Below are 27,660 nucleotides of genomic sequence, written 5' to 3'. Positions count from 1 at the left end.
TAAACAGATTTGTACTAAATCAAGTGTCTCAGCTTTGCTTTGGTGCTTAATCAGCTACAAAAATTGTGTTGCTTTATAAACTGTACTGCTATGAATGTTATGTAATAAATGAGTGTTGTAGCTGTGTTAGTGCCAGGATATTAGAGAGACAAGATGGGTGAGGTAATATCTTTTATTGGACTGACGTCTGTTGGTGAGACAGACAAGCTTTCGCGCTTACATAGAGCTCTCCTTCAGAGACCTCATGGGACTATGTCTGTGTAATAAATGATTCTTTCTTAACAACAGGTGTATGAACTTCAGGCTCCCCTGGCTCTACCCTGATGCAGAGCCTTTGTACTACAAATTCATTTGTGAGTGCTCTGTCCCACAATGGAACTTGGACTCCTTCATGTGCTGTAGCCCCTGCTTGTCAGCAGGTTACAGCGCATACTACTGAATATACTAGCAAGTACAGCTGAAATCTTAGACTGGTAAACTGATGCTACCACCTAAACAGATTGAGCACAGCTGATCTGAATAACTACAATAGCTGTAGACCTGGGATTCTAAAGAATGACATCAAGACATTGCTAAGGTAACTCAACAGAACTGGGTTCTATTGAGGAAGAAGTTAGTTGGAAGATGACACAGTGTCTCTGCCTAAACTCAAGAGATCTTGAAGGAGTAAGACCCATAAGAAGGAGCAGAAGACTAGCTACAGAGACTGAGTTGGGGACCTTCTCTCAAATATAAAATTTGGAGAGATGGGTACAGTTCAGATTACTGTGAGATAGAGAGTCTTGTACCGGGATGGAGGAAGTGAAAAGGCAATTTATTTCACTCATAGTTATCTAGATATAGCATTAAGATAAGAATATGATCCTGGAATGGATAGTGCATGAGTGAAGCAGTCCACCTGAATGCTATCATATTCCCAGAATAAGGCTTAAGTTTGTATTTTCATATAATTTCTCTAAATAGTTTCTTTTCAATTTCTTTATTTTTCCTTCCTCCTGAGGCCTGGTCTACACCTAAAACTTATGTTGATCTAGCTATGTCCCTAAGAGAAGTAGTTAAACTGACCCAAGCCCCAGTACAGATCCTGCTAAGGTTATGTCTATGCTGCAATCAGACACCCCCAGTTAGTCTGTGTCAGCTGACTTGGGCTCGCAGGGATTGGGCTTGCAGGTTTAATTGCGGTGTAGATGTTCAGGCTTGGGCTGGAGCCTGAGTTCTCAGACACTTCAAGTGAGGAGGGCCCCAGAGCTCAGGCTCCAGTACAAGCCCAAACATATACACTGCAGTTACACAGTCCTTTGGCCTGAGCCCTGCAATCCTGAGTCAGCTGATGCAGGCCAGCCACTGAGTTTTAATTGCAGTGCAAACATACTCTACGTTTATGGAAAAATTATTCCATCAACCTAGCTACCACCTCTTGAAAGGACGGATTAACTACAGGGACAGGAGAAAATGTCACTGTAACAAGTGTCTATACCAGGGGTAGGCAACCTATGGCACGTGTGCCGAAGGCAGCACGTGAGCTGATCTTCAGTGGCACTCACACTGCCCAGGTCCTGGCCACCGGTCCGGGAGGCTCTGCATTTTAATTTAAGTTTAAAATGAGGCTTCTTAAACATTTTAAAAACCTTATTTACTTTACATACAACAATAGTTTATATCTTATAGACTTGTAGAAAGAGACCTTCTAAAAATGTTTAAATGTATTGCTGGCACGCAAAACCTTAAATTAGAGTAAATAAATGAAGACTCGGCACACTTCTGAAAGGTTGCCGACCCCTGGTCAATACTATGAGGCTAGCTGCAGTGCCGAAGCTGTGCTGTTGTACCACCTGTAGTGTAGCCAAGCCCTTTGACATCCATCTCTAATTTCATCCTTGTGAACTGTTTAAGTAAAGCAAAAAAGTAGTCTAAAATTCATCTGCCCTAGAAAACAGGCTATGTTTGAACCAGGATGTAACAGGGACTCAGTCTTGAACTGCTATAGGCTAAATGAGTGCCTGCTAGCATTGTGTTATATACAGACACAAAGAAACAAAACATAGAAGTCCCTTATATGGATGATTTAAATTACTTAAAACAATGTGCTTTTTGATAAAATAGTATATTGACATTTCATGCATTTTGGGGATTTATTTACTGCACAGCCAACTCTCAAAATACCATTTTACCAACCGCTTCAGGCTAAAAAAGAATTAAACCAAAACACCCTTCTATATTAAGCAAAAGCCCCAAAACTTCAGTATAACAATCCTCACCCCAAAATCCATTGCTATTTTAATAGCTTTGATTTTAATTGTTTATAATACCTAAATAGAAGCTTGACAATACAATTTTCTACTACTTTCAGAGGGGTGTGGTAAATCAAAGGTAGAGTGGTTTCCCAGGTAGTTGTGCTGCCAGGGATAGGAAGCAACACACAGGGACAATCTTTACATGCAGTTGTCTCAATAATCTATGTAGTGAGAGGGTCATGCTCTCTGCCTCCTCACTGGCCTCCCAAATCCCTCCCCTATGCATATGATGCATCAGGGTCTCCATGTGATGAACCATGTGGAGTACCCCCTCCTGTTTTGGGGGGGGAAGAGGGGGCAGTGTTAGCTAATAAAATCCAAAAAACACTTCCTATTAGATTATACAAAATGTGTCCTATCTGGAATTTAGAAGTCTTGACTTTGACCTTTTAAAGAGGCCCCTGTCAATGAACATTTTATAACGTAGTATGTTTGGGCTTCCTGTTGTTCATAATAATCCTCTGGAAGCTTAAAACTAAAATCTGTTTTCTTACCGGAGCTTTTTTCACTGCACTACGCGCGCTGCCTTTTTTACTGTCTGTTAGCTGAGGGCTGGACTGTTGGCATTGAAGAAAAGCAATGATTTTGTTTGGGAAAATCCAAGAATTACATAATTATTTCAGGGAGAGAAAAGAGAAAAAAAAAAGAGTTGATCAACTTTGATTTCATAACATTAAGTGTACTCCTTTAGGTTAGAAAACATTATTTTGGAAAACACAGAAGAGGAGTATTCTGTGTACAATACAAAGTAATGATGTTGTTTTATTACCACACAATAACTCATCTCCAAATGTTCATTTCAATGAAGAATGTGCATTGCTGCTTTTTCCAGAGAATTTTCATTTTCTATGCCAACTGCACATGTGCTCCCAAAAGTGTGGATCTGGACTGACTATGCACAAGAAGAATAACTAGGGCCTCAGTCCTGAAAAAATGTATGCACACACTTAACTTTACACTTTGTCAATAATCCTACTGACTTCAGTAGAACTATTTTGCGTGTAAAGTTAAAGGTGTCTTTGCAGGATCAGGGTCATTTCTTTTATATTGTACCTATGCTGGAATGTGGTTCCTTCTTAGTGCAGTGTTTTTGTAAGGATAATGGAATAGCTGGTTATCTCGTGTTTGTGAAAATGTTCCATTCTACATTTCTCATTAAAGTTCAATGTCACCAAACGGGGTGTGTGAGAGAGAGAGAGAGACAGAGAGAGAGAGAGATGGCAAAATACACTGTTAACGCACTTAAGGTTGCCTGGCTCATGCCCTTCCAGAATGTCAAGTGCAGTGAAACTAAAACTTCTGAAAACCAGAAAATACAGAGTTAAGATAAATGCCCCCTAGAGCTGGCAATAACCACTGGAAATTATCTGTATGCACTCTAGATGCATTCACTGTGTAGTGCAGCTGTACTAAGTGGTGGAGGAATAAAATGGAGTAGCTTGGAAGAGCTGTGATTTTTATATGAAGAGATCTGGGTCTCAGTCCCCTCATGTATGTTATCGAAGGAGAGAGGTTTATGGGTAACTTGAGTTTCTAATCTGCATCATTTCAATACAGAATTGTGTAGGTTATGTCAGTAGCAGGGCACTGGAGTCTTCTTGCCATGGGTATTGACAGTAGAAAGGTGAGATATGAAAGAACTCTGTGGATTTAATGTTGGATAGGGGAAAGTATAGGTTTAGGTGGTATCTTATGTGCAAGTGTGAAGGAGTTGTAAAAGGGTGGGAAGCGATTTGTTAAATTTGACAAGTGTGATACTCTGTCAGGAGAGTAGGCTGCGTGTTTGAGCATAGGGCAAGTCGAAGTAGCACTTGGGAGTGTGTGTATTATGGGCACCACTCAGAGAGAGTAGAGTTAAGGCTGCATCAGCATTTACCTGAACTCTTATTTCCTGGCTTTCAGACATTTGAGTTTTGCTGAACTCAGTGTTCTGGAAGTGCATGAGATATCATCAGGCAACCTTAACTCTGTTTAAAAAAATTAGAAAATGGCAATAAACTTCATTAACACAAAGAAAAATGTTTGTTAGTAGATGTTTGTGTTCATTCAGACGGTTATAGTTTTCACCTAGGTTTGTAATGGATATGCTTCTGTGGCTAGGTAATAATTAAAAAACCCTAGTTTTATATGGTGCTTTCCATTGGTAGACCTCAAAGAACTTTACGTCATTATCCCCATTTCACAGATGAGAAATTGAGACACTGAGAGGTGAAGTGACTTGCCAACAGTCTCCCAGCAGGCCAGTGGCAGAGCTAGTAATAGTCCCAGTCCAGTAGTCTTCCCACTAGGTCACATAGTTGCAATGTGATTCCTCATAGCTCCTCCCCCATTCCGTACATTTTATTGTCATGGAATAGGGATAATGTTGCAAACGTTTCAAAGCACAATGTGTAGTTGCTACCAGGGCCGGTCATAGAAAACTCATCCATGGTCTATGTCCCCAAACTTTGATAGTTTTAATACATGGTGGTTACAATAACTTTAAGAGTTTGAGAGACTTGTGTTTCACTCATTCTCCACCCTTTATCCCACCATTCCCCACAACATAAAGCCCCTCCAACATTTCCAGCTTCCCATCCCATCCCATTAAGCCATTAGTTGGCACTTCAGAAGCCAGAAGTCGCTCCTTGCTATCTCCTGCTCTGTGCTGCTGCATGCACATATCACAGGAGCAGCTTACTGGAAGGTGGCACACCAGCTTAGTTATATAGCCCAAGCTGCACTAAGCTAGGCCCTCACACCCATTACCCATCCCAAGCTGGGAATCTGCCCCTGCTTCAGTCAAGCTTCCCTAGCCATGCCCCAAGTCCACCCAATCCAACCCTCCTCCAAACTGGGCTCCCTCCACCGCACGCTCCACACAGAGGTGATATGTATCTTAACTACTCGTTTTCTGGATTTCAGGGAGAAGGGCTCAGACACCCAAAGACAAGCAGGGTCCCCCAGATCCCAGAATACACAGCCAGCAATGGTGTAGAGCTGAGGTGCAGAGCTCCACCTTAGTCCAACATGTACACAGAAGGGCTGACAAGCCCCCAGTTCCCTAAGCCCCCAACTTCCTCTGCTACCCCTCATATTCTACAACTCCACCTGTCTTTTCCCTTCCCACCCTCTCAGTTCTGACCCTCGCCTCTTTAGTTGAGCCCCCAAGCCCTCTTCCCTTCCCTCCACTCATTTCCATTTATCTCTCCTCCCCATAATACCCCCATCCCTCACAGCAGACCCAACCCTCTCTTCCCTTGTTACCACTTACTCTTGCACCCATCTCACCCCTTCCCTCCCAGTGAGCACTCACATGTGTAATTTATTTTCTTTTAAAAAAAATAGTTACAGCACCTTCTGAGTACTCTGCTACACTTAGATTACATCGCTCAAAAACACCCTTGATATTTATCTTACCCCTTTACTTACAGGATCCAGCAATCTCATCATTTGTTTCTGAATCTCCAGAAGCCTTTCAATACCCTTTAAATTAAATAACAATAGTCATCCAAAACAGAATTATTATTTTGGATTAAGAATGTAAATAAAAACATGAGAATTTTTTCTTTTACTTTAAAAAAAACGTAGATCCTAATGCACACATTCCAGTGTAAATTTTTATTCTGTAGCTCTGATTAGCATACACAAAAATCACAAACTATCCATGCCCTTCTGATTTGGGCAAGCTTCTCCAATGTTAGAGGGCCAGTAGCAGTGGTGCTAGGACCAATGATTCCTTGTCTTGCTGAATGGGAGTAGGCAGAACCCTAAGAAGAACCCTACTTGAATTAACAACCAGCAGCCACATTGGTCTGCCCCCTTAAGAACTAACAGGAGGGGAAAAGCTAGATGACTGCCCCAAAACTCAAAAAGTGATGCAGGCACCAGGAAAGAAGGCTACCTGACTATGCTCCACCCCCATATAACTTCAGCTAAGGGGATGTGCTGAGAGAAAGAGTCTCCAGTGGATAGGATCACAAGCTTGTTGAGGTGATGGTATTCAGGGATCAAATATCATCTATATATCTGCCCATGCCTACTAATCAGCACTTCCCTAGATCTATTTATGTAAGGGCTTGTCTATACAGGGATACTCTGGTAAATTAATCTGAATTAAGTTTTAAAGTGGATTAGTTAAACTGCATGAAACCCCTGGGTGGACGCTCTTATTCAGAATTAAAATGGTCTTAATTCGCTTTAGAGTAATTCACTTTCTGAATCAAAGTGTCCACCCAGGGTTTTAATACAGTTTAACTAACCTACTTTAAATTCACACTTTTAGTTAATTTGGATTAATTTTTCTGAGTGTCTTTTTGTAGACAAGCCCTATGAGATTAGCATCTAAGCACTTCAGAAACACATATGTATTTATCTTCCACAACTCTGTGAAGTAGGAAAGTATTGTGAGCTCCATTTTACAAGCAAGGAATGGAGGCACAAAGAGGTTAAACTCACAGAGGAAGGCTGTGACAGTCAGAAAATAAACCCCAATCTTGAATCACAGTCTACTACTTAACCACAAGACCATCCTTCCTCTTCAACTGAATAGGGAAAAGATTAACCCTCCCCCTTCATAAATCCTATGCCTTCATATTATGTTAATCATGCCTACACAGGTGCACTAGTGGAGACAGAGGTCACAGTCGATAACATAACTACACAGAGGGCACACTATGCTTGCTACTGCATGTTGTAGCAAAGAATCTCTTGTTGCTCCCCCCTCAAGTACTCAGGAGGCAATAGGTTATGGTGACAATAATAAACAACAAGAGTAAAGCTCAGCTACTTTGTTCAGGTCATTGACATACAAAACAGAAAGTACAGCTTTAATGTGGGCATCTTGTGCAGATATATATTCTTTAATGCCAATACTGTTAAGCAAGTAAGGTGTTGACCCAGCCTGCCCTTATCCACCCTTCCTGCCCTTTAATGGGTTTCTGTTCTTCTCTGCTTTCCCTTCTACATAGTTCCATTTTAAAAACAATTTGTTGGTAAAGATTTTTATATCTAATTGTGTACTTTTCTTGGAGTCATCCTTTAACTGTGTGCTGTGCACTGAATGATATGATTTATTACCTATGAATGGCAAGTTTCATTTTATACAAGCCTATTATATGCTTCCATTTTATTACAAAACTCTGCTGCTGCTTTTAATTGAATTGATTCCTGTAATCCACTAGACACACATACTTTGTATTTGGAGATCTGCAATATAAAACATTCCATATTCTAACTATTCAGTTCTGCAATAACATTTTGTTAAAGGAACTTTGCCCTCACCCATAAACAGAAATAAATAATCACTTTCTCAGGACTGTATCTAAAAGGTATGAGGTCAATAAATTACGATGTCATAAAATTCAAGTGAAAATAGTAGCATACAGTACTTGTTTAACTGTTAACTCTGCGGGTGGTATGAGCATCACTTCTTTCATTAACTTCAGTTTTCCAGATGATGATTTTCCACAGCTCAACAGAGTGACCATTGGTAGCGGCATAGTCAACTCCTTAGGCAAATCCTGAAATTGAGAAAGCCATGTGAAAATAAGACTGTTTAACTCTTATTGTTTAACCAAGTGTTTTCTTCTTTATTTTCACTACAGATCTGATCCAAAGCCCAATGAAGTGAGTGGAAAGATTCCCTCCATTGACCTTAATGAGTTTTGGATTATGTCATATAAGGAGTCATCTGACAATGGATATCAAACTATACAGCTTTTCACTGAACATTCCTGAAGTACACAACTCTGCAACAGTGACTACAGCTAAGACAAAATGAAAAAATATATATACTGACAATTACCAGATCATGTTTCATCAATGCAAGATGTAGGTACAAAGGTGTGTTGTTAATGGTGGCACCAGTTTTAGCAACAGCGAGTGATAATCCTGCAATGGCTATGCTGCCACAGAGCACTGGTTCGATAGGTTCTGCAGGTGAGATTGGTTTCTCTGCAACAGAACTCTTCTTCCCTAATGTGATTAAGAATATTTACGAAATGTTTTCTCAGTTTAAAATTCAGTTGTGTACCTACAATATCAGCATCCTACAAATAAGTAAAATATTGCCATTTAAATGTTATGCATATTAACTGATGTACTAATACAATCTTAAATATTAATCTGATGTTTATTTCAATTAATCAATGTATTTTTTGTTGTATCTTGCAGCTCTCATCACTTGGGATTATCTTGATCTCCAACTGCACAATGCATTCCACCTCCTTTCCGATTTTAAATCCCTCCTCAAAATTCACTTCCTTCAGCTTGCTTTTAACCACTGATCTCTATATCTTATCTTTTACCCTTCTCTGTATTTAGATGCAATAATCTGATCTTTCAAGCTCCATACACAAAGCACATTTTGCATGTTCTTTATTTGTTGTAAACCTCATCCCTCCCTTCCCTTCTTGTTCTCATCATTTTCTGCATTTATCTAGTTTACATTATAAGCTCACTGAGACAAAGTGCATCTTCTGTTTTCTGCTAAGCAACATTAAGTAGAAGAATATAGCACCCTTAAACCATGACCTGAAGGGACCAGATTTTCAAGTGTTCAACACCCACAATTTGGGCTAAATTTTTCAAAAGTGCTCAGCATCCAATGTATCTCCTTTGAAAATCTTATCATTTATTTTGGTTCCTAAATACATGCTCTTTTGAAAATCTGACCCTTCATACAAGAATCACAGAGCAATTTTCAGTAACAAAATACAAATGCAACAGAGTACATTTATAGTATTGTACGTGAAGATTCACCAAAATAGGACCTGAACTACATTTACAGCATGTGATAGATTCTACACCATTTATACCTACAGGGTAAAGAGTAGCACAAATAGGGACGCAGTAAGTGAATGATCAAAAGCTAAAGCAAAGAGTTGTTTTGTCCTCCAAAGATTCTTTGTAGGAAACTGCCTTTTGTGCCACATGCAACCAGACAGAGTACATTCTAAAACCAGCTAACGGCAGTTGAGTATCTGCTATTGCTTCACTGTGAGTCAGTAGCCATATCCACTGACTTCTAATAGCCAAAACTGGCTTAAATAAGTGTAAATTTTTCGATTTTTACATTCAGCAAGAAATCAACGGTAACTATTGAAACTAAGTAGTCAATGACATTTGGCTATCAAAACCCACTAAAACTACTGTGTGAAGCAAAAGATGACATCTGAGGATGGACGTGATAACTGTGGATAGCATATCTAATAATCTAAATTGAAAAGTGGATGTATATTTGCATTAATGTGCACATCTATAACACAATATCAAGAAATTACACTGATCTTACACGATAAGTAAGAAGACACTAACAAGATAAACATGATGAGGCAGCAGCAGCAGAGGTGATGGCTCACTCTCCAATTCCACAGAAAGAAGATAATAGAAAGGAGGCCCTTTCTCTGAGGAAGGTCGCATGTAAGTATTCTTGCTCCTTACTTTTGCCCATATATTTATTACCTTTGGTCTCTACCACCCATTTTCCTTTGCTCATACCACTTTCTCTTCCCCCTCCCCTTCGTTGTCTTTATTCTTTCTGCTTTTCCTCTCCACACTGTCTCACTGTCTGATTCCCTCTTCACAGACCCCTCCCTTTTCCTCTGTGTTCTCAGTTTGCCTTCTTACCTCCATTCTTCCCCCTTTCTTCATTCCGTTTCTGTGTTCCCCAATATCTCTTCTCTTCCCCCCATTGTTTCTTCTCCCCATCTTCATTCCACTCGCATTTTCCTGTTTATTCCTATGGTTCCCACTTCCTCCCCCATCATTTTCATTCACATTCTCCTCCATTCTCATTCCCAGGATGAAGAGTAGACACCCCCCCGGCTAGGCCAATCACAACCTGGAAAGAGGCTCCGTTACACTATCCCATGTGGTTGACTGAGCCTACTTTGTTCTCTTCTCCCCCTGCCCCAAGCTTTGCAGTGGAGATGACTTATTCTCATTGCTGACTGGTGCTCTGGGAGAGAGGAACTGCAGCTAGTGGCCAGTAAGGAGATCTGGGATACAGCTACAAAAGCACTGTAGAGAAGCATTGCTACCCTTCAGTGCCCATCGGGAGCTACAGAAGGTATGCTAGCATCTTTATTGATTACTATCTTGCAAAAAATATTAGAAGAAAATCAACTAAAACCTAATTTGACTCCTTTTTTTTTGCCAGATGGTGTTACAGCTGATAAAGCTGGAACATATGCAGGTGCAGAAATTGCTGCTTCTTGTTCTTCCTTTTCAATTGCCTTTCTTTCTTTTTCTTCTTCTACCTTCTTTGCAAAGTATTCACTGATGGGAAAAGAAAAGGCATAATGATTAGTTGCTGTTAAGGATGATTCCCCACTCTGGCACTTTGAGTGCAGAAGGTGGGGGCCTGCAAGGATTCTAAAAATTAATATTGGCGACTCCAGGCTTGCATTAAACTCCCAAGATTACAGCTTCTCTCTGACCTTGGATGGGTAGATGCTGCCACCATCCAAATGCAAAAAAAAACAAACCCCTTTTGAGAACACAGAAAGGCGCACTTGGGAATTCCTTCCAGTGAGGTACCCTCAAGCACTTTCACACCCAACTCCAGGGAAGAGCTGAGAAAGAAAAACAAAGGAAATCAGCTGTTGCCACCAGCTAATTAAACAACATATGCACAAATCTCTTAGAGACACAAAAATCCAATCCTGTTCTTAAAGAAGTTAAATTTTATTAAAAACAAAGAAAATACATCTGGAAATCAGGCTTTTTGCTAGATCAAAAAATTTTTTTTTTTAAAATTAAGCATCAAGATAGCTCTCTTGAGGTTCAGCTTAAAGGTTACAAGCAAAACAAAAGCACCCGGGGTTAGCACAGAGGAGTCAGTAAGAAACAAAACAAATAAACTAATCGCATCTTCCTAGATCGCCCATGACTGACTTAAATATCTGGGGTTTCAGATAAGCAATCTCTAGGTATGATCTGATGGTTTTTCATACCTGGCTTAAAGTTTCCTACATCATAGTTCAGCCTGGTTCCTGCTCTGTGTCTCCTCTTTCCGGAGAACAACAACAAATAGATAAAGGGAATGTTTTTTCCCAATTTTAAAAAGTTCTAGCCCTCCCATTGGCTCTTTTAGTCAGGTACTCACTCCCTTTTTTACCTATGGTTTTTTTTAACCCTTTACAGGTAAAGCAAGTAGACAACAGCTACCCAGAGGGATCTTATAGCTAACTGGCTGGGTTTCCATAAAAGGAAGCTACCTTCCACCTTCATTTATCACAGTTGCTTAGGAATATTCTTAGGTAAATGAGGAGCAGGCATGGGCTAGTGGGAAAAGCACATGCTGGGAGATGAAGTAAGATCTATTCATGGTTCTGCTGCTGACTCCTCGTGTGAACCTGGGAAAGTCAATAAACTTATTTGTGCCTCAATCTAGCCATCTCTACAATAGGTTTAATAATACACATCACAAAGGGATGTTATAAGGCTTAATAGATATGTACTTTGAAAACTTTGGACAGAAGTAGCAGAAGGGCAAAGTATACATATTCGAATGAGGGTGGCAATGCTGTTTAGTAATTAAACCTCATTTTTCAGCTATTTCATATCTTATTGAATTGAAACTCAGAGGAGATGGCTTAGTGGTCTAAACAACCAGGTTGAAGTGCAAAAACACCTTCAAACCCAGCAAGATTGACTCAGCTCTTTATCCTTCCAAGGTAAATAATGTGATCTCTATACAGAGAAGACCCTCAAAAGGAAGGCTTATTTGCTTTGCATGGATATTAAAAATCCCATGACACTTCCCCAAAGTGTCAGAATTTGGCTTAATTTGCTTATCCAAAAGGTCATCTTTTTCTAGAGTTGAGCTCTGGTTATATGGCTGCTGCTTTAGAAGTGGCTGTATTTTAGCTGTTTGTATACAATGGAAGCAACATATAGAGCAGTGTGTTTCAAAGTGGGGTCGCTGCTTGTGTAGGGAAAGCCCCTGGTGGGCCGGGCCGGTTTGTTTACCTGCCCTGTCAGCAGGGCCGGCCGATCGCGGCTCCCACTGGCTGTGGTTCGCCGCTGCAAGCCAATGGGAGCTGCTGGAAGTGGCGGGCCGTATGTCCCTCAGCCCACACTGCTTCCAGCAGCTCCCATTGGTCCAGAGCAGCGAACCACAGCCAAAACACCTTTTGGGGCACTTCAGGTTAGCCTATATTTTTTTCTTACAAAAGACCAGATAAATGTGTTATAAATGGGAAAATATTACCATTCTCCACTGCTTCATAATTTCTCCAAGATCACAAGAAGTTTGTTTGGAAAAATGCAAATGAACTTGATTACAGAATAGGTATTTTCCAAGGAAGCATAAAACAGAAATCAGAAACTTAAAACAGAAACAAATGGAGGTTGATAATGATCCCAAGGTAAAGCCTTAGATATCCTCTCAGAGGGGACTACTTTGAAAGAGTACTCCATCAAAACCAGAGATTTGTATATACACTATGTATAAAATTAATCGCAATGCTGAGGGCCCATGGAAGGCCTTTCACACTACTTATATCCTGCAGCACACTAGAGGCAGTGGCCAAGCTGCTGGCTGAGTAAGATTCCAACCAAAGCTCCATGAGCTGCTGAGGGAAAGACCACTGGATCTGTACTACCGCATACTGAAATCAATGGAAAGACTCTCACTGACTTCAGTGGGCACTGGATCAGTTCCTTACATGGATCCAATGTGGGGACTATGGCTGATATTCCAGGTCATGTCCAAAAGCAGGATGTGTGTGTGTGTGTTGGAGGTGTATTCCTAACTCCCATCTTTGTATTCTGCACAATGCTGGTTTTTCTGGATTTTGTGCAGGCTGGGATGAACTCCACATTATATAAATATACAGCACTGGAAATAATATAGTGCAAGGCTTCTAGTGGCAATAATATCCTAGAAATATTGTGTAGAAAGAATTAGGAATAACATTAGAAAAAATATTGAGATTTTGCACAAATTATTTATTTACAATTATTTGCAAGAATTTGTTTTACTCCAGTAAAAATCAGTGAAATGATATGCAAGACCTACCCAAGCAGCTCATCAGCTTTACACTGGTCAGCAGGTTGCAGGTCTCTAAGCATTTCATTCAGTGATCCATTTACCCATTCCAGGGCTCTATTAATAGAGTCGTTCCTTTCGTTCTCATCAGCATCAATTGCTTCAGGTGAAGCATTTTCAAGGATTTCCGAGTGAGAAGAGACCACAGTGGAACAAATGCTCTGCAAAATGATTGTGAAAAGCTTACAGACGCTTCCATTTCTAACTTTGAAATGTCACTTTAAAAGATTAAAATGATATAGGCTTAAACATATCCCCCCTCCCAGGAACTTAATTGATCCCATAATTCAGGCTTTTTCTTGGTTTCTTGTACTTCTGCACTTACAGCTTTCCATCTAACATTCTCAAACCATTTATGAATATTACTTATGTGTTAATTCTCCTGTCACATAATTTGTATACTCATTTTATAGGATGGTAAAGTAAGGTTTAGAGTGAGACAGTGACTGACCCTGAGCCTGCAGATGTGATCAATGCCAACAGAGTTTACACGCACATGGTGTCTCAGTCCAATCCCAATTCAGTGAGGCTCTGCATGGAGATAGGGATCAGATTATAGAATCTGGACCTAAAACAGTGACAGCACCAGGAATAGACCCAGGAGTCCTAGTTTGTGTTTTAACCACTAGAATGCTATTTTCACTGTGAGACAAGGTGGGTGAGGTAATATCTTTTATTGGACAAACTTCTTTTGGTAAGAGAGACAAGCATTCAAGTTACTCAGAGCTCTTCTTCAGGTCTGCTGAAGTATGAACGTCTCTGTGCAAGTTGGTGTTTTTCCAGATCTTTCAGCAATAGAAATTCTTTACAAATATTACTGACAATAGATTGCCAAATGTACAAAACAAAATTGAAAAAAAGAGGACCATAGGTAACTTTAAAAAAAAAATTCAAAACCTCGCATCCATTTCCTCTTCTGAAACAAGCATCTGCCAAAATAAGTTTCATAAGTGTTATTTACCTGGCAATATTATAGGAAGATGTGGCTATAAATTACATTAACAACTGAGGGTGAATGACAGTATCAAACAAGTATAAATGCTGGTGAATCATGGTTAAGGATACAATTCTGTCACAGAGGTAATGGATTCTGTGACTTTCCGGGACCTCCGGGACGTCTTCTAGGGCAGAGCTAGAGCAGCTGTCAGCCCTGGAGCCACCGGAACAGTGGCCCCAGAATAGCTGGCGGTTGGCCAGCCCCAGGCTTGCTGGAACAGCGGTCCCTGGCCCACTGGAGCAGCAGCTGGGATTGGATCAGTCCCTTTGGGGCTGGATCAGCAGTGGTCAGCCCCTGCCACAGGAGCAGCAGCAGGGTTGGAGCAGCGGAAAGCCCCGGCAGCACTGTTTGTCCCCCTCTATCCACCCGGGTATTTTTAGTAAAAGTCAGGGACAGGTCGTGGGCTTCCATGAATTTTTGTTTGTTGCCCATAACCTGTCCCTGACTTTTACTAAAAATACCCATGACAGAATCTTAACCTTAATCATGGTACAAGGGCTGTCTATTGTTGAAGTCAAAAGTGTCGTATAATGACAATGTGATCTTTAAAGTGAACTCCATTTTGATCAGTGACTAACTACTGTGCATCCTTTACAAATTTCCTAAGGATGATTGCATTAAGGATCAAAAAGTCCCGTGGCACCTTATAGACTAACGCGTCTGACGAAGTGGGTATTCATCCACAAAAGCTTATGGTCCAATACATCTGTTAGTCTATAACAGTGTTTCTCAAACTGGGGTCGCCACTTGTGTAGGGAAAAGCCCCTGGCGGGCCGGGCCGGTTTGTTTACCTGCCCTGACCGCAGGTCAGACCGATCGCGGCTCCCATTGGCTGTGGTTCGCCGCTGAAGGCCAATGGGAGCTGCTGGAAGTGACAGCCAGTATGTCCCTCGGCCCATGCCGCTTCCAGCAGCTCCCATTGGCCTGGAGCAGCGAATTGCGGCCAGTGGGAGCCGTGATCGGCGGGACCTGCAGACAGGGCAAGTAAACAAACCAGCCCGGCCCGCCAGGGGCTTTCCCTACACAAGCGGCGACCCCAGTTTGAGAAACACTGGTCTATAAGGTGCCACAGGCCTCCTTGTTGCTTTTTACAGATCCAGACTAACACAGCTACCCCTCTGATACTCTGCATTAAGGATGTTAGACAAAATGAACCTTAAATACTTTTCAAACTGGATTAAAAAAAATACATAAATTGTCTCCTTTTCTGAGCATTTTCAATGAAGTAAATCATAGTTCTACTTCTAGGAGAGTGTAAACAGCTACCATCTGTAGTGAAGTAGAGAAATAAGATGGGTGAGGTAATAACTTTTATTGGACCAACTTCTCTTGGTGAGAGAGACAAGCTTTTAAACTTACATAGAGCTCTTCTTCAGTTCAGGGAGTATCACAGCTATATACACGGCTACCTTGATATAACGCCACCCGATATAACACGAATTTGGATATAACGCGGTAAAGCAGTGCTCCAGGGGGGAGGGGCTGCGCACTCCGGTGGATCAAGGCAAGTTCAATATAACACAGTTTCACCTATAATGCGGTAAGATTTTTTGGCTCCCAAGGACAGTGTTATATCGAGGTAGAGGTATATAAGATGGAACAGGTTGTTTAGCATAACTAGTTAACACATGTTTCAATGGACCATTCAAGGTGAGGGGTCTCTTAACATCCCTCCATTCACTGGGGGGGGGAAGGGGTAAAAAAAAAAGTAGCTTGGGGGTAGCGGGTTGTTAGTGGGATATAGACTGTTGTAATAAGCCATAAATCCAGTGTCTCTATTCAGCCATCTATGGAAGAACCCTGGATGCTAATGCAGAATAATGCTAATGTGAGGGGAACACGGCACTAGTCTTGAATTTCTGGAACACACAACAATATTTTGAATGGAGTGAAACATACATTTCCCTAAACTCGCAGGGTGAAAACCCGTTCATTCACATGAACTGTGTTAATACTAGACTGCATGCTTTTTTTCTGAAATACAGTAGTGTAGTAGGAATAGAAAGAGATGTAGCTCAAAACATATGAATGAAAATAAATGAAGAGTAAAAAGCAAGCAGAGCTATCTCCAAGAACAGGGACAGCCCTGATCCTGCAAACACATATGTGTTTATGTTTAAGCACATGAATAATTCTGTTGACTTCTGTGGGGCTACTGAGCACATGCGTGAGGGTTTGCAGGACAGCAGCCTCATCTAGAATATTGCCAGTTTAAGAAGACTGAGAAAGGTGCCATTGAGACATTTTAAAGAAAGAAAGAAAAGCAAGAACTCCAAAGCTCATGTTATGTAGGGGGGATGAGTTAAATTAGGGTCCAAGTGTGAGAAATGCTAAAAGCTATCTCCTGTCACCATTGGAGTCAAGAGGAGTTTTTACTTATGGTTGCTGTGGCAGTATAACAGGGCAAGGACTGGGGTACAATTATATGACAAACGACAACATACATCAATGTAATATCAGAAGTGGGTTACAAATTAAAATATAAACAAAGCATTATTATTCCAAAAAGAGTAAATGTAGTTAATTTTCACCAGAGTTTTGGTACTTCTGACTTACAAAAGTAATTCATTCAGCAACTTGATCCACATTTAACTCCTCCATTTTGCCTCATTAATTAAAATGAGCCATCATTAACAATGGTGGAGATGAGCATCTCTTTGTAATGTCCTGTTAGGATATATAACAAAATAAGATGTAGCTCATACCTTCTCATGGTTTTTAACTGTGCAAAATATTTCCACTTCTAATGTTGGTCGACCAACTCCATCAAGGACCTTCCTTCCAATTAATTTGCATATTACTGGAGGTTTTGAAAATTTAGAGAAGTAGTTAGCCTTGAAGAAAAGAGAGAGTTTGATTAAAAATATCAGTTTCTGTGTAAATAAGTCTTTCATTTTATGTTAGCATTAAATCCATCATTGGGTAAATCTATTTTTGTGTCTTGATATTCATCAGGATACTTTAGTATTCTTACTCCTACATTGTGTGCTTAAGAGCCAGCCACTCTAGAATCTGGGCATATACCGGTACTTACTGCTGACAATCTATATAGCACTATTCATTTCTATTCAGGTTCATATTGTGACAGATATTACAGCCCTGTGCCATATAGCTGAGGAATATTGTATTACATTTATGAATGTTTTATGTATGATTGTGTCCTACTTCATGGGGGAAGGCTACCACAGCTCCTCCAGAAATTTAAAAACAGTAGGAGTTGACTACTCCTAGGATTATATGCAACTCCAAGACATACCACCCCCTGGGGGTGGTTTGCATATACTGTTTTAGGCTGGGTTTTCCAGAGACTAGGAAACAAAGAAAGGGGTTTCAAAGAATGAGCTTGAATTCACCTGTGACCTTCCTTTTGATTCAGCAAATGGACAGGACCACAGATCCTAGGGGGACACCAACCCTGGAGGGTGGGGTTGGAAGAGTGTTGGCCTATCTGGGCCCCCTAAGACTGATGGATTATTTCTCATATGTTTATTAATAAGCATGTCAGAACTTTCATTGTTTTTTATGTTTTCTCTGTGATGCTTTTACCCTAAGAATAAACGTGCTCTGCTGAGAAAAAGCTGCATGGTAACTTGTAATTAGGTTTGGCAGGATTCAGTTTTAATCAATAACGGTCAGTAAACATCCATTTCAGCTGACACACTGCAGTCAACTGAAAAAATATCAATTGGTACCAGACATGGCATCTGTAGGGATCTGGTGTCGCTGGCCTTTAAGCAGTGCAGGGAGCCCTCTGCAACCTTGCTGTCATGGGAGTGAGTAAGCTGGTGCCAGCCAGGGAGGAGGCCACTCCACTGCTGAATGCCTCCTGTGGCACTAGAGGGAGCCCTCAATAGCCCTCGTGGCACTGGAGTGCTAAGAGACTGTGTTCTGCCCTGCCAGGAACGCAGCCTCCCCCATACTTTGTGCCTGCAGGGATTGGATGTCACTAGCCCTGCAGCTCTGTTGTCACTGTAGCGAGGGAGCAGGGCCATGACACCAGAGTTGCAGAGTGCTCCCTGCATGGTCACATGACTGGTGACACCTGATCCCTGCAGGCACAATGTGTGTGGGGAGGCTGTGGTTGTCCTGATCTAGAGAAGCAGAGACCACCAGCCAGAACTGCAAAGATGAGGATGAGCCCACAGCTATAGGGGAGGCCATCCTGCTGCTGAACAGTTCCTGCTCAGGAACAGCTCCCACACCTCTGACTAGTAAGTGAGTGGGTGAGGTCGGTGACATCCAATCCCTGCAGACACAAGGTGCAGAGAAGGACGTGGTTCTGGATTGGAGTTGTTGTCCCTGGATATGGTGGTGGCTCTGTCCCTGGATGACAACTCTGCCCCGTGGCCCTAGTCTGGCCTGAGCTCTGCTTTCCTGCACCAGGACCCCAGTCTTCCCTGCACTTTGTGCCTGCAGGGATCCAGTGCCACTAGCCCCTCAGCTATGCAGGGAACCCTCTGCAGCTCTGCTATCATGGCTCCATTCGCTCATGCACCAACCAAGAGTGTGAGAGCATTCCCAGGCAGGAACTGTTCAGTAGCAGGGTAGCTTCCCTGTGGCTGGGGCTCATGCTCCTCCTTACCAGTCCTGGCTGGGAGTCTCTACTCCAAATGCAAGGGGCCAGGACAACTGAAGCTTATCCCGTACCTTGCACCCTGGGGTCTTTGGCCCCTCAGCTTCACAAGGACCTCCTGCATCCCCACTGTCAGCACTGCCCTAATCTGAACACTGTCCTGCACAGCTGTTAAAATAAAAATAGTTAAATAAAAAAAATCTTAAAAATGCAAATTGATCATCAAAAAAATCTTAAATAAAAATCGATAATCCACAATTAGAAAAAAATAAACATCTAATTCTGCGAAGCTTACTTGTAACTACAGGCAATACACTGTTCATAGCCCTCAGAAAGAAAGCAATGCACAGGTGCTGGCTGTTAGACCGAATGGCTTGCTGAGGATATCACAGTGTTTGGCAGGGGGTGTGCATCCTTAAAGCTCCTGGTCAGAAGGGTGTGGAACATGGGTTCCTGCCCAGAGACAGGTGATGGCTGTAAGACTGGGCAATCCTGGAGTGGACCATGGAGGAGGAATAAAGGTGCAGTTACTCCTGAAACTGACACACAAAATAAGCCCCTCACTGCCTGATGGCCCACCAAGGAGTTTCTGATGTTGCAGATGTAGGGCACTCTGTCCTTGAATAAGCCACGTGAAAAAAGACTGTACCTGTCTGTCTCTAGAAAGCAGAGGGGGAAAGGCAGAGGAGAAAGCCAGCCTACTCAAGAACAACTCTGCTAAAGCCATTTGGAGGATGACTCACAGGCTCTGGCCTTAAAAGAGCATTAAATATCCGGTAACACTTCTTAATTTATTAGCTAACTGGTCAACTAAATATTAATGTACAGTACTTTGAAGATGTAAAATGTTATAGATCCCATTTAAGCTCTAAGTGTTCCTGAAAAAAACCACTATCAAACAATCCTGGTGGCTCAAAAAAGTCACCTTCTTTCAAAAAGAGGTTCTCATATGCAGTGCTATGCATACACTGTTACTGAGGGCATCATGTCTGCCACTTTTGCCTTAATTGTTGTATGCAGTGTGGTTGTAGCCATGTTGGTCCCAGGATATTAGACAGACAAAGTGGGTGACATAATATCTTTTATTAGATCAACTTTTGTTGGTCTCTCGTCTATCTCACCAACAGAAGTTGGTCCATTAAAAGATATTACCTCACCTGCCTTATCACTTTTGCCTTCATAATAGAAGTTAATTAGAGGAAGAATATTTCTAAGTTTATAGAGGAAGCAAATGAGAGATCTGACTTCAAGAAAAAGGATAGAGAAAAAAAGATTGTTTGTGAATGCCTCTCTTGCCCAAGAGAAGCATTTCATTGTCTCAGCTTTTTTTCAGCTGAATATGTAGATGATATCACAAGCTGACTTGGTCAAGATGCCATAGGAATCATTAGTTATTTACAGTTGAGTTCCATCTGTGTTAATACGTTAAATGCCCAAGAGGGAAAAGACAAGACTAAGAACTAAATCTTGTGGGTTTCTAAAGAGAGCTGGTCTTAGCAAAGAAGAGGAATCATCACCAAATCCAGGGAGTGATTTGTGAGGTAGGAATTGAACCATAACGTGGAAACTAGAAACACCAGAGTAGCTATGGATGCAATCCTGGTGAATAGAGTGGTACACAGTGTGGAAACTGCAGTGAGGAGGCAGAGGTATACCTAACAAGTATCATAAAAAAAATCAACTATCACAGCATGATAGAATTTTGTTTGATTTACCTTCTTTCTAGTAAAACATAATCTGGAAATAGTGGTCACACCTTATCGGGGAGAGTAATGAAACTTGAGGTCAACATGGAACAATGCAATGAATAATACCTGAGATGTAAGACTTCATTATCATAGACACATTTGTATAGGAGGAAGCATTGGAAGGCAATCTTTTTAAAACAGCTTCTAGAGTATGGAGTTGGCCATTCCACTATTATACTAAGTGGATATTTTATTGGCCACACTAGTTCTCTGCTGCTGGCCAGAGCTTTGCTGAACAGCTGCAGGGTAAAGCTCGCCTGATTCTTGTCCATTTTACTGAGGCCCACAGGGATCAGAATACCAATAGTAGTGTGAAAACTAACCAGACTCCCTTTATCTTCATTCTTATGATGCGTGGCAGAGGTTTGCACAACAGTTGTGGCTGTGGGAGCATCTGCCTACAGTCTCAAAAGAAAATGCTTTTCAATCTCTTGTTAGTTCAATCGAGCTAGTTTAACATGATTGAATAGCTCTGTTAAAGGGGCCATCTAATACTGCCATTCCAGCAGTGACAACCCCAAGCATCCAAAAACCATGCCCCAGGCTTTAAACTGTGACAGATCTGTTTTAAGCTAAATAAAAGGAGGGGTCACTTTGTCCTCTGGTTTCTGGACTGCTGGGGTGCAGGTAGGTCTCATTATTAAGCTTTGCTCCACAACCAGGAGGGCTGATCACTCTTTCAGTGGAAACTGAAATTGTCACCTAATCCCAAGAATCCAGGAGCTGGGGCTTTATGAAAAACAGCCAAGAGCTGAGCCTGGCAGCAGGGCCGCCCAGAGGATTCCGGGGGCCCGGGGTCTTCGGTGGCGGGGGGCCCCGCTTCGGCGGTAAGTCGGAGGCGGGGGTCCTTCCGTTCCGGGACCCGCTGCCAAAGTGCCCCAAAGACCCACGGCGGGGACCCCCCTCCGCCGAATTACCGCCGAAGTGGGACCTGCCGCCGAAGTGCAGCCCCCACCGCGGGTCTTCGACGGCAGGTCCCGGAACGGCAGGACCCCCCTGCCACCGAATTACTGCCGAAGACCCGGCTGCACTCCGGTGGCGGGTCCCGCTTCGGCTGTAATTCGGCGGTGGCGGGGTGGGGGGGTCCTTCTATCCCGGAGAGGAAGGACCCCCCGGCCAGCGAAGAAGCTCCGGGAGCCTGGGCTCCGTGAGTTTTCCGGGGCCCCCTGAGCGAGTGAAGGACCCCGCTCCAGGGGCCCCAAAAAACTCTCGTGGGGGCCCCTGCTGGGCCCGGGTCCTGGGGTAAATTGCCCCACTTGCCCCCCCCCCCCTCTGGGCGGCCCTGCCTGGCAGTAATGTCGAGCAAGCTGGTGCCCTTAGGCTCGAGCACCATCTCATGGGAAGGTCAGTCTGGAGCAGGGCCACAGCAGCCCAGGCCAGGAGGCTGGGTACCCCCAAGACCACCTGCCTCATCCCTCTGCCCCTGCTAAGGGGGGTAAGCCTCGTTCTCACTCCCTCCCCCTGAGCAGAGCTCCTAGCCTCAACCTTACCCCGCCCACTTGTATTTGCGCGGGGGATTATGGGATCTGTCAAGGGGGGGCGGGGAGAGGTAGTGCAGCGCCTGCGCATTAGCCACCCGCCACCCCCCGCCTCCGCGCACTACTCCCGCCCGGTAGGTACCAGATGGCCGTAGAGGTCCGGAGGGCGCAGGTAGAACGTGGCGTTGAGCGCCTCCTCCAGCCGTTGCGGGACCTCGTTGCTCCGATAATACTCGGCCGCCTGGTGCCTGAGTTCGGGGAGGTGCCGCCGCCGCAGCTCGCGTTCCCCGCCGGGCTCCATGGGGCCGCGAAGGCTGCTGCTAGGAGACGGAGCGCGTTCCCTCAGCGCCGACTTCTCGCGCGACGGTGGCCTTCCGCGCGCCCTCTGCGAGGAGTCGGGGGTCAGACCCCTCCCCCCCAGCCTGGGGGCCCGGACGCCTGGGTTCTCTCCCCGCCTCCGCCAGTGAGCTGCTGTGTGGCCCTGGGCAAGTCACCTACCGGCCCTTCAGCTTTCCCCAGGAGCCAAACGGGGATGAGGGTATTTGCTCTGCCTCATAAGTGGCCTTTGGGCCACAGGGGACTAGTGCGTGGAGGTGGCAGGTGCCCTGGCTGTGTGAACAGCTGGGAAATAATGAAGAGGATTGGATTTGCCCTGGCTATAGATGCCACGTTGGTGGGTTTACTTTGGTTAGAGAGTCAGATGTTTACAACTCTTCTTTTTCAAGGTGGAGGGTCTGCACTCTCTTAGACTCTTCCAGGGTTGGTTATGATCTTTAACGCTAGACACTTTCAAGTGAGTTCCCTTTTGTAGTAAAAGAGTCTTTGAGCAACAAAATTGCACAAGATTAACATCCTGAAAGAGACACAGATTATAGCTTGTGAAATATCTAGTGAGGACAAAGCTGCCAATTGCCCCAGTAACTTTACTTCTGCTTTTAAAAATCCTTTACATTCAATGAACAGAGAAACATTTCACAGCCCGAATGATCATTTGTAGTCTACAATTTCTCACCAAAAAACTTTCACTTTGTTGCCTGGTTCGTTGGTAATTTTGTTGAAGTAACTGAAAATGGAGATACTTAAAATGCTATTAGCTGCACACTTCCTCAGTTCTAAAACCAACAGACCTTGCTCATTGTATGTTCACTTCTCGGGTGGGTGGTAATGAAGAAAAATCCCTACACAGTTATTTTCTTTTGCCTTTGAAATATCACAGTACTTCTCTGAGGACATAATCCCTCTTCCTATGTCTGCTTTCTCAGAAGAATCTTCTGAACCGACTCCAGGCATTCCTTAAAGGAAGTGCCCAGGGGAGAGCTATTTGGATTTTCCCACTGTTACAATCTAACAAATTGGAAATAAAGTTCTTCAAATTCAGTTTCAGATTACTAAAATGTTAATTTCTTGCTTTATGCCTTCTATAAGGGCATAAATAAAGCATTGGTGTGATTAAAGCCCCCAGTCATCTTCTGAGGCTACCTATGATTGAATCAAAGCTTTGATGACATGGTTTTTTTCCAACACTGCTGTTAACTTTAGGGAAGCAGTGACTAGAAAGCAGTTTTAACAATTACTGGTTCTTATTGAATAACCCATTTGAAATAATAGTAAAAATTCTCTTAAATATTTATCACTTTAGTTTACTGATACACATCATGTTAGTTTTTATTTTCTTTATTCCCTTGTAATTTCCATTAACACTGATAGTTGCAGGTATGTAGTAAAAGGAGGATTTATTCTATGATCCTACCTATTATTGTGTAGTTAACTGATGAATAAAGCCATTTCATGCCATCAGTGATGCCTGTGCAACTCTATTATTGTCAGTAGGCTTGCACTGGTGTAATTAATGGGGACTCAGTAAACAACTGTGTTAATTGAAAGGCATTCAACTCTTTCTCTTAGCTTTGTTGATTCTACCATGCTAAGAGAAGTAAAACACTTGTAATAAGTAAAAAAACTTGTATTTGTTACTAAAGTAAACAGATATGATTAAATACCTGCGAGGAAAAGATCAGCTGAGGATAGAGATGTCACTTGTACAAATTTATGCTCTGATATATTATTATGGTTTTGGGTCCGATTTTATTCAATCTATTTATTGCTGACCTGGGAACCAAGAGTAGGAGTGGGCTGATAAAGTTTGCGGATGACACCAAGTTGGGGGGTATTGTCAATTCGGAAGAGGATCGGGATATTCTCCAGGGAGATTTAGATGACCTTGTAAACTGGAGTATTAGTAACAGGATGAAATTCAATAGTGAGAAGTGTAAGGTTATGCATTTAGGGATGTCTAACAAGAACTTTAGTTATAAGCTGGGGACGCACCAGTTGGAAGTAACGGAGGAGGAGAAGGACCTAGGAGTCCTGGTTGATCGCAAGATGACTATGAGTAGGCAATGTGATGTGGCCGTTAAAAAAGCTAATGCGGTCTTGGGTTGCATTAGGCGAGGTATTTCTAGTAGGGATAAGGAGGTGCTAGTCCGTTATATATAGGGCTGGTGAGACCTCATTTGGAGTATTGTGTGCAGTTTTGGTCTCCCATGTTTAAGAAGGATGAATTCAAACTAGAACGGGTACAAAGAAGGGCCACTAGAATGATCCGAGGAATGGAAGGCCTTTCGTATGAAAGGAGACTTGAGGAGCTCGGTTTGTTTTCCTTAACCAAAAGAAGGATGAGAGGAGATATGATGACACTCTTTAAATATATCAGAGGGATAAATACCAGGGAAGGAGAAGAATTATTTCAGCTCAGTGCTAATGTGGACACGAGGACGAACGGATATAAACTGTCAGTCAGGAAATTCAGGCTTGAAATTAGACGAAGGTTTCTAACCATCAGGGGAGTGCAATGCTGGAACAGTCTACCGAGGGAAACAGTGGGGGCGAAGGACCTCCATGACTTTAAGATTAAGCTAGATAAGTTTATGGAGGGGATGGTATGATAGGATAACGGGCTTAGTCAATGGGTCAATTATGTGCCTGGTATGATATAACCTTTCCAGAGGGTTTGGCTGGAGAGTCTTGCCCGCATGCTCGGGGTTCAGCTGACCGCCATATTTGGGGTCGGGAAGGAATTTTCCTCCAGGGAAGATTGGCTATGGCCTGGAGGTTTTTCGCCTCTCTCCAGCATGGGGCAGGGTTCCTTGCTAAGGAGTGGGTGGATCGGCTTATGTGGCCTGCATCTTGCAGGAGGTCAGACTAGATGATCATAATGGTCCCTTCTGATCTTGAATTCTATGATTCTATGTACAAATGGCACCTCCTTTCTCAGTAGAATTTGAGTGGTGGTATATCATGGATAAATTTAGCCTATTGAAGCTAACTGGATTGCACACCTATAACTAAGGAGGAATTTGGACACCTGTTATACTTGTCATTATTGCATTTCAATGTATCATAGTTCTTTCTTGGTCTTCCATAATGAGAAGTTCAAATTTCTGTAATTTAAAAAATATTTTAAGGATTAAAATTACAGAAACACACATATTGTAAGTTTGCCACGGGGCCGCCCAGAGGATTCAGGGGGCCTGGGGCAAAGCAATTTCAGGGGCCCCTTCCATAAAAAAAGTTGCAATACTATAGAATACTATATTCTCATAGGGGCCCCTGGGCAAATTGCCCCACTCCCCTCCCCCCGGGCAGCCCTGGTTTGCCATCAGTACTGCAGTGTGTAAAAATCCATTTACATTACAACAAAGTATATGCCTTAGTAAATATGTAATATTAAAAAGTTCACAGACTGGATAACTTTTGTTTGAGAATGTATGGCAGTGAAGGGATGTAGTGCAATTTCTTTCTTTTAGACCATCTTCAGTGTCTAAATAATAGTCTAATAGGATCATCAGGTTTCCTCATATACACCACATAATTCAGAAGAATACCTAAAAAGATTTTTCTCTTTATATTTCAGAAATTGATTGCATCATTTACATCTTTACTGAATGCTTAATACAGATAAAGAGGATGTATGTATATATTTGTATCATAGCAAAATAATATTACAAAGCCAAAACTAGTATGCCCAAGGCAGCAGTAGCTCAGACCTTTCAAAAGATGGTTTTAGGACTAAAATATGAGAGTTAGTAGCCTTTCATTTAGCATGCTCATTCTCCAAAAGATGTTTTAATAAAAGGAGTATTTTAAACCCTAATTTTGAACTGCTCTAGAGCGGTGCTTCTCAAAGTTGGGCCACCTCTTCTTCAGGGAAAGCCTCTGGCGGACCAGGCTGGTTTGTTTACTTGCCGCGTCCAAGCTTCTGCCGATCGCGGCTCCCACTGGTCGCAGTTTGCCACTCCAGGCCAATGGGGGCTGTGGGAAGCGGCGCAGGCTGAGGGATGTGCTGGCCGCCCTTCCCGCAACCCCCAATCGCCTGGAGCGGTGAACCGCGGCCAGTGGGAGCCGCGATCGGTCGAACCTGCGGACACGGCAGGTAAACAAACCGGCCCGGCCCGCCAGGGGCTTTCCCTGAAGAAGCGGAGGACTGGCTTTGAGAACCACTGCTCTAGGGCACGAATCAAAAATGAAATATTCCACCAAATTGTTTAGCTCCTCATACCATGAGCAGTTTCTAAGCATATAGAAAACTGGCCTCAAATTTCTCTAATCTATTTGTGGATTCAAATGTGTAGATTTTAATTTTCCTTAGTATACAGGTTATTGATATTGTAATGAGCAGCTTCAGTTTGATTCAAGGCCTACTACAAGATTCCGTTGTACACAAGTTATGAAGGGGCTATTTATGGCGATCATGTCAAGGCCTACTTAACAGCTTCTTAGTTCAAGGATCATTGACACAATACACCATGACTCTCTTGGCAGTGTTATTGTCTGTTGAGGTAGTGCACTTGTGAGAATACACAGAGCCTATATGTTAAAGTTCCTTGAGAAATTTCTTATTTCAAACATATTAAGATAAGAAAAGAAATAAACGTATATCTTCATTCATCAGTTATGCTTTGTACCAATGTACAATAAGATGTTACTATTTCAAAAATAAGAGCAAGATAGCTTGCACCCTATTCAAAGAGCATATACTAACAAATTAAAAAACAGAACAAAAATCCCCACAAAACCCCACAACTAAGGTGAGAGAGTTGTAGAGCAGAAACAGCAGAACATAATTTGAGTTTGTAAATGGAGGGGTTGGGTGAGCTGGCCTCTCCTGAACTAATCAGATTTTTACTGGGAAAAAAATGGCTTAGAGGCAGCTGATCCTTCTTTTTCAGAGTATTTTTTAAATGGAGTCCAGATATATTCAGCAAATTTTTCACTTCTACAAGCATACGGTTCTAATTAATTACATGGAGATAGGTCCAACACGTGTAGATTTTAGGGCCAGAATGTACCACTATGATTATCCTGACCGATCTCTGGTGTGACACAAAATTTCACATAGCAATTCTAGCAGTGGAGAGGAAATATTCTTTCCTACATTTAAGTGAACTCTATTGACCCCAGTGGGTTGTCATTGAACTAAGCATACCTTTAGTGAAGGAGACGTATATGCCAGTTATCTCCATTGTAAGCTTTTGA

At 42.5% G+C, this 27,660-nt stretch overlaps 1 protein-coding gene across 12 annotated transcripts in view; it reads right to left on the bottom strand.

Moving 5' to 3' along the window:
• The window catches only part of ENO4 (enolase 4), a 32,953-nt gene extending 10,344 nt beyond the window's left edge, over positions 1 to 22,609 (bottom strand). For 3 of the 12 annotated variants that reach the window (XM_039547749.1, XM_039547755.1, XM_039547759.1), the window contains exons 1-9: positions 22,268 to 22,606; positions 20,971 to 21,045; positions 17,032 to 17,160; positions 13,300 to 13,490; positions 10,408 to 10,553; positions 8,080 to 8,249; positions 7,664 to 7,795; positions 5,694 to 5,759; positions 2,789 to 2,851 (exon numbers count right to left, since the gene is read on the bottom strand). In XM_039547749.1, the coding sequence (XP_039403683.1) occupies positions 2,789 to 2,851; positions 5,694 to 5,759; positions 7,664 to 7,795; positions 8,080 to 8,249; positions 10,408 to 10,553; positions 13,300 to 13,490; positions 17,032 to 17,160; positions 20,971 to 21,045; positions 22,268 to 22,426 (1,131 nt within the window). In that variant the 5' untranslated portion in view covers positions 22,427 to 22,606. Of the gene's footprint in view, positions 1 to 2,788; positions 2,852 to 5,693; positions 5,760 to 7,663; positions 7,796 to 8,079; positions 8,250 to 10,407; positions 10,554 to 13,299; positions 13,491 to 17,031; positions 17,161 to 20,970; positions 21,046 to 22,267 lie in introns of all 12 variants that reach the window. The other 9 variants (XM_039547756.1, XM_039547758.1, XM_039547757.1 and 6 more) reach the window with 8 other exon arrangements.
• Between the last annotated feature and the right edge of the window lie 5,051 nt (positions 22,610 to 27,660).

This window comes from Mauremys reevesii, linkage group 7 (assembly GCF_016161935.1).
Source record: "Mauremys reevesii isolate NIE-2019 linkage group 7, ASM1616193v1, whole genome shotgun sequence".
Classification (NCBI taxonomy): Eukaryota; Metazoa; Chordata; order Testudines; family Geoemydidae; genus Mauremys; species Mauremys reevesii.
The sequence above is the reverse complement of the archived record's forward strand: the minus strand, read 5'-3'. Positions and strand labels throughout refer to the sequence as shown.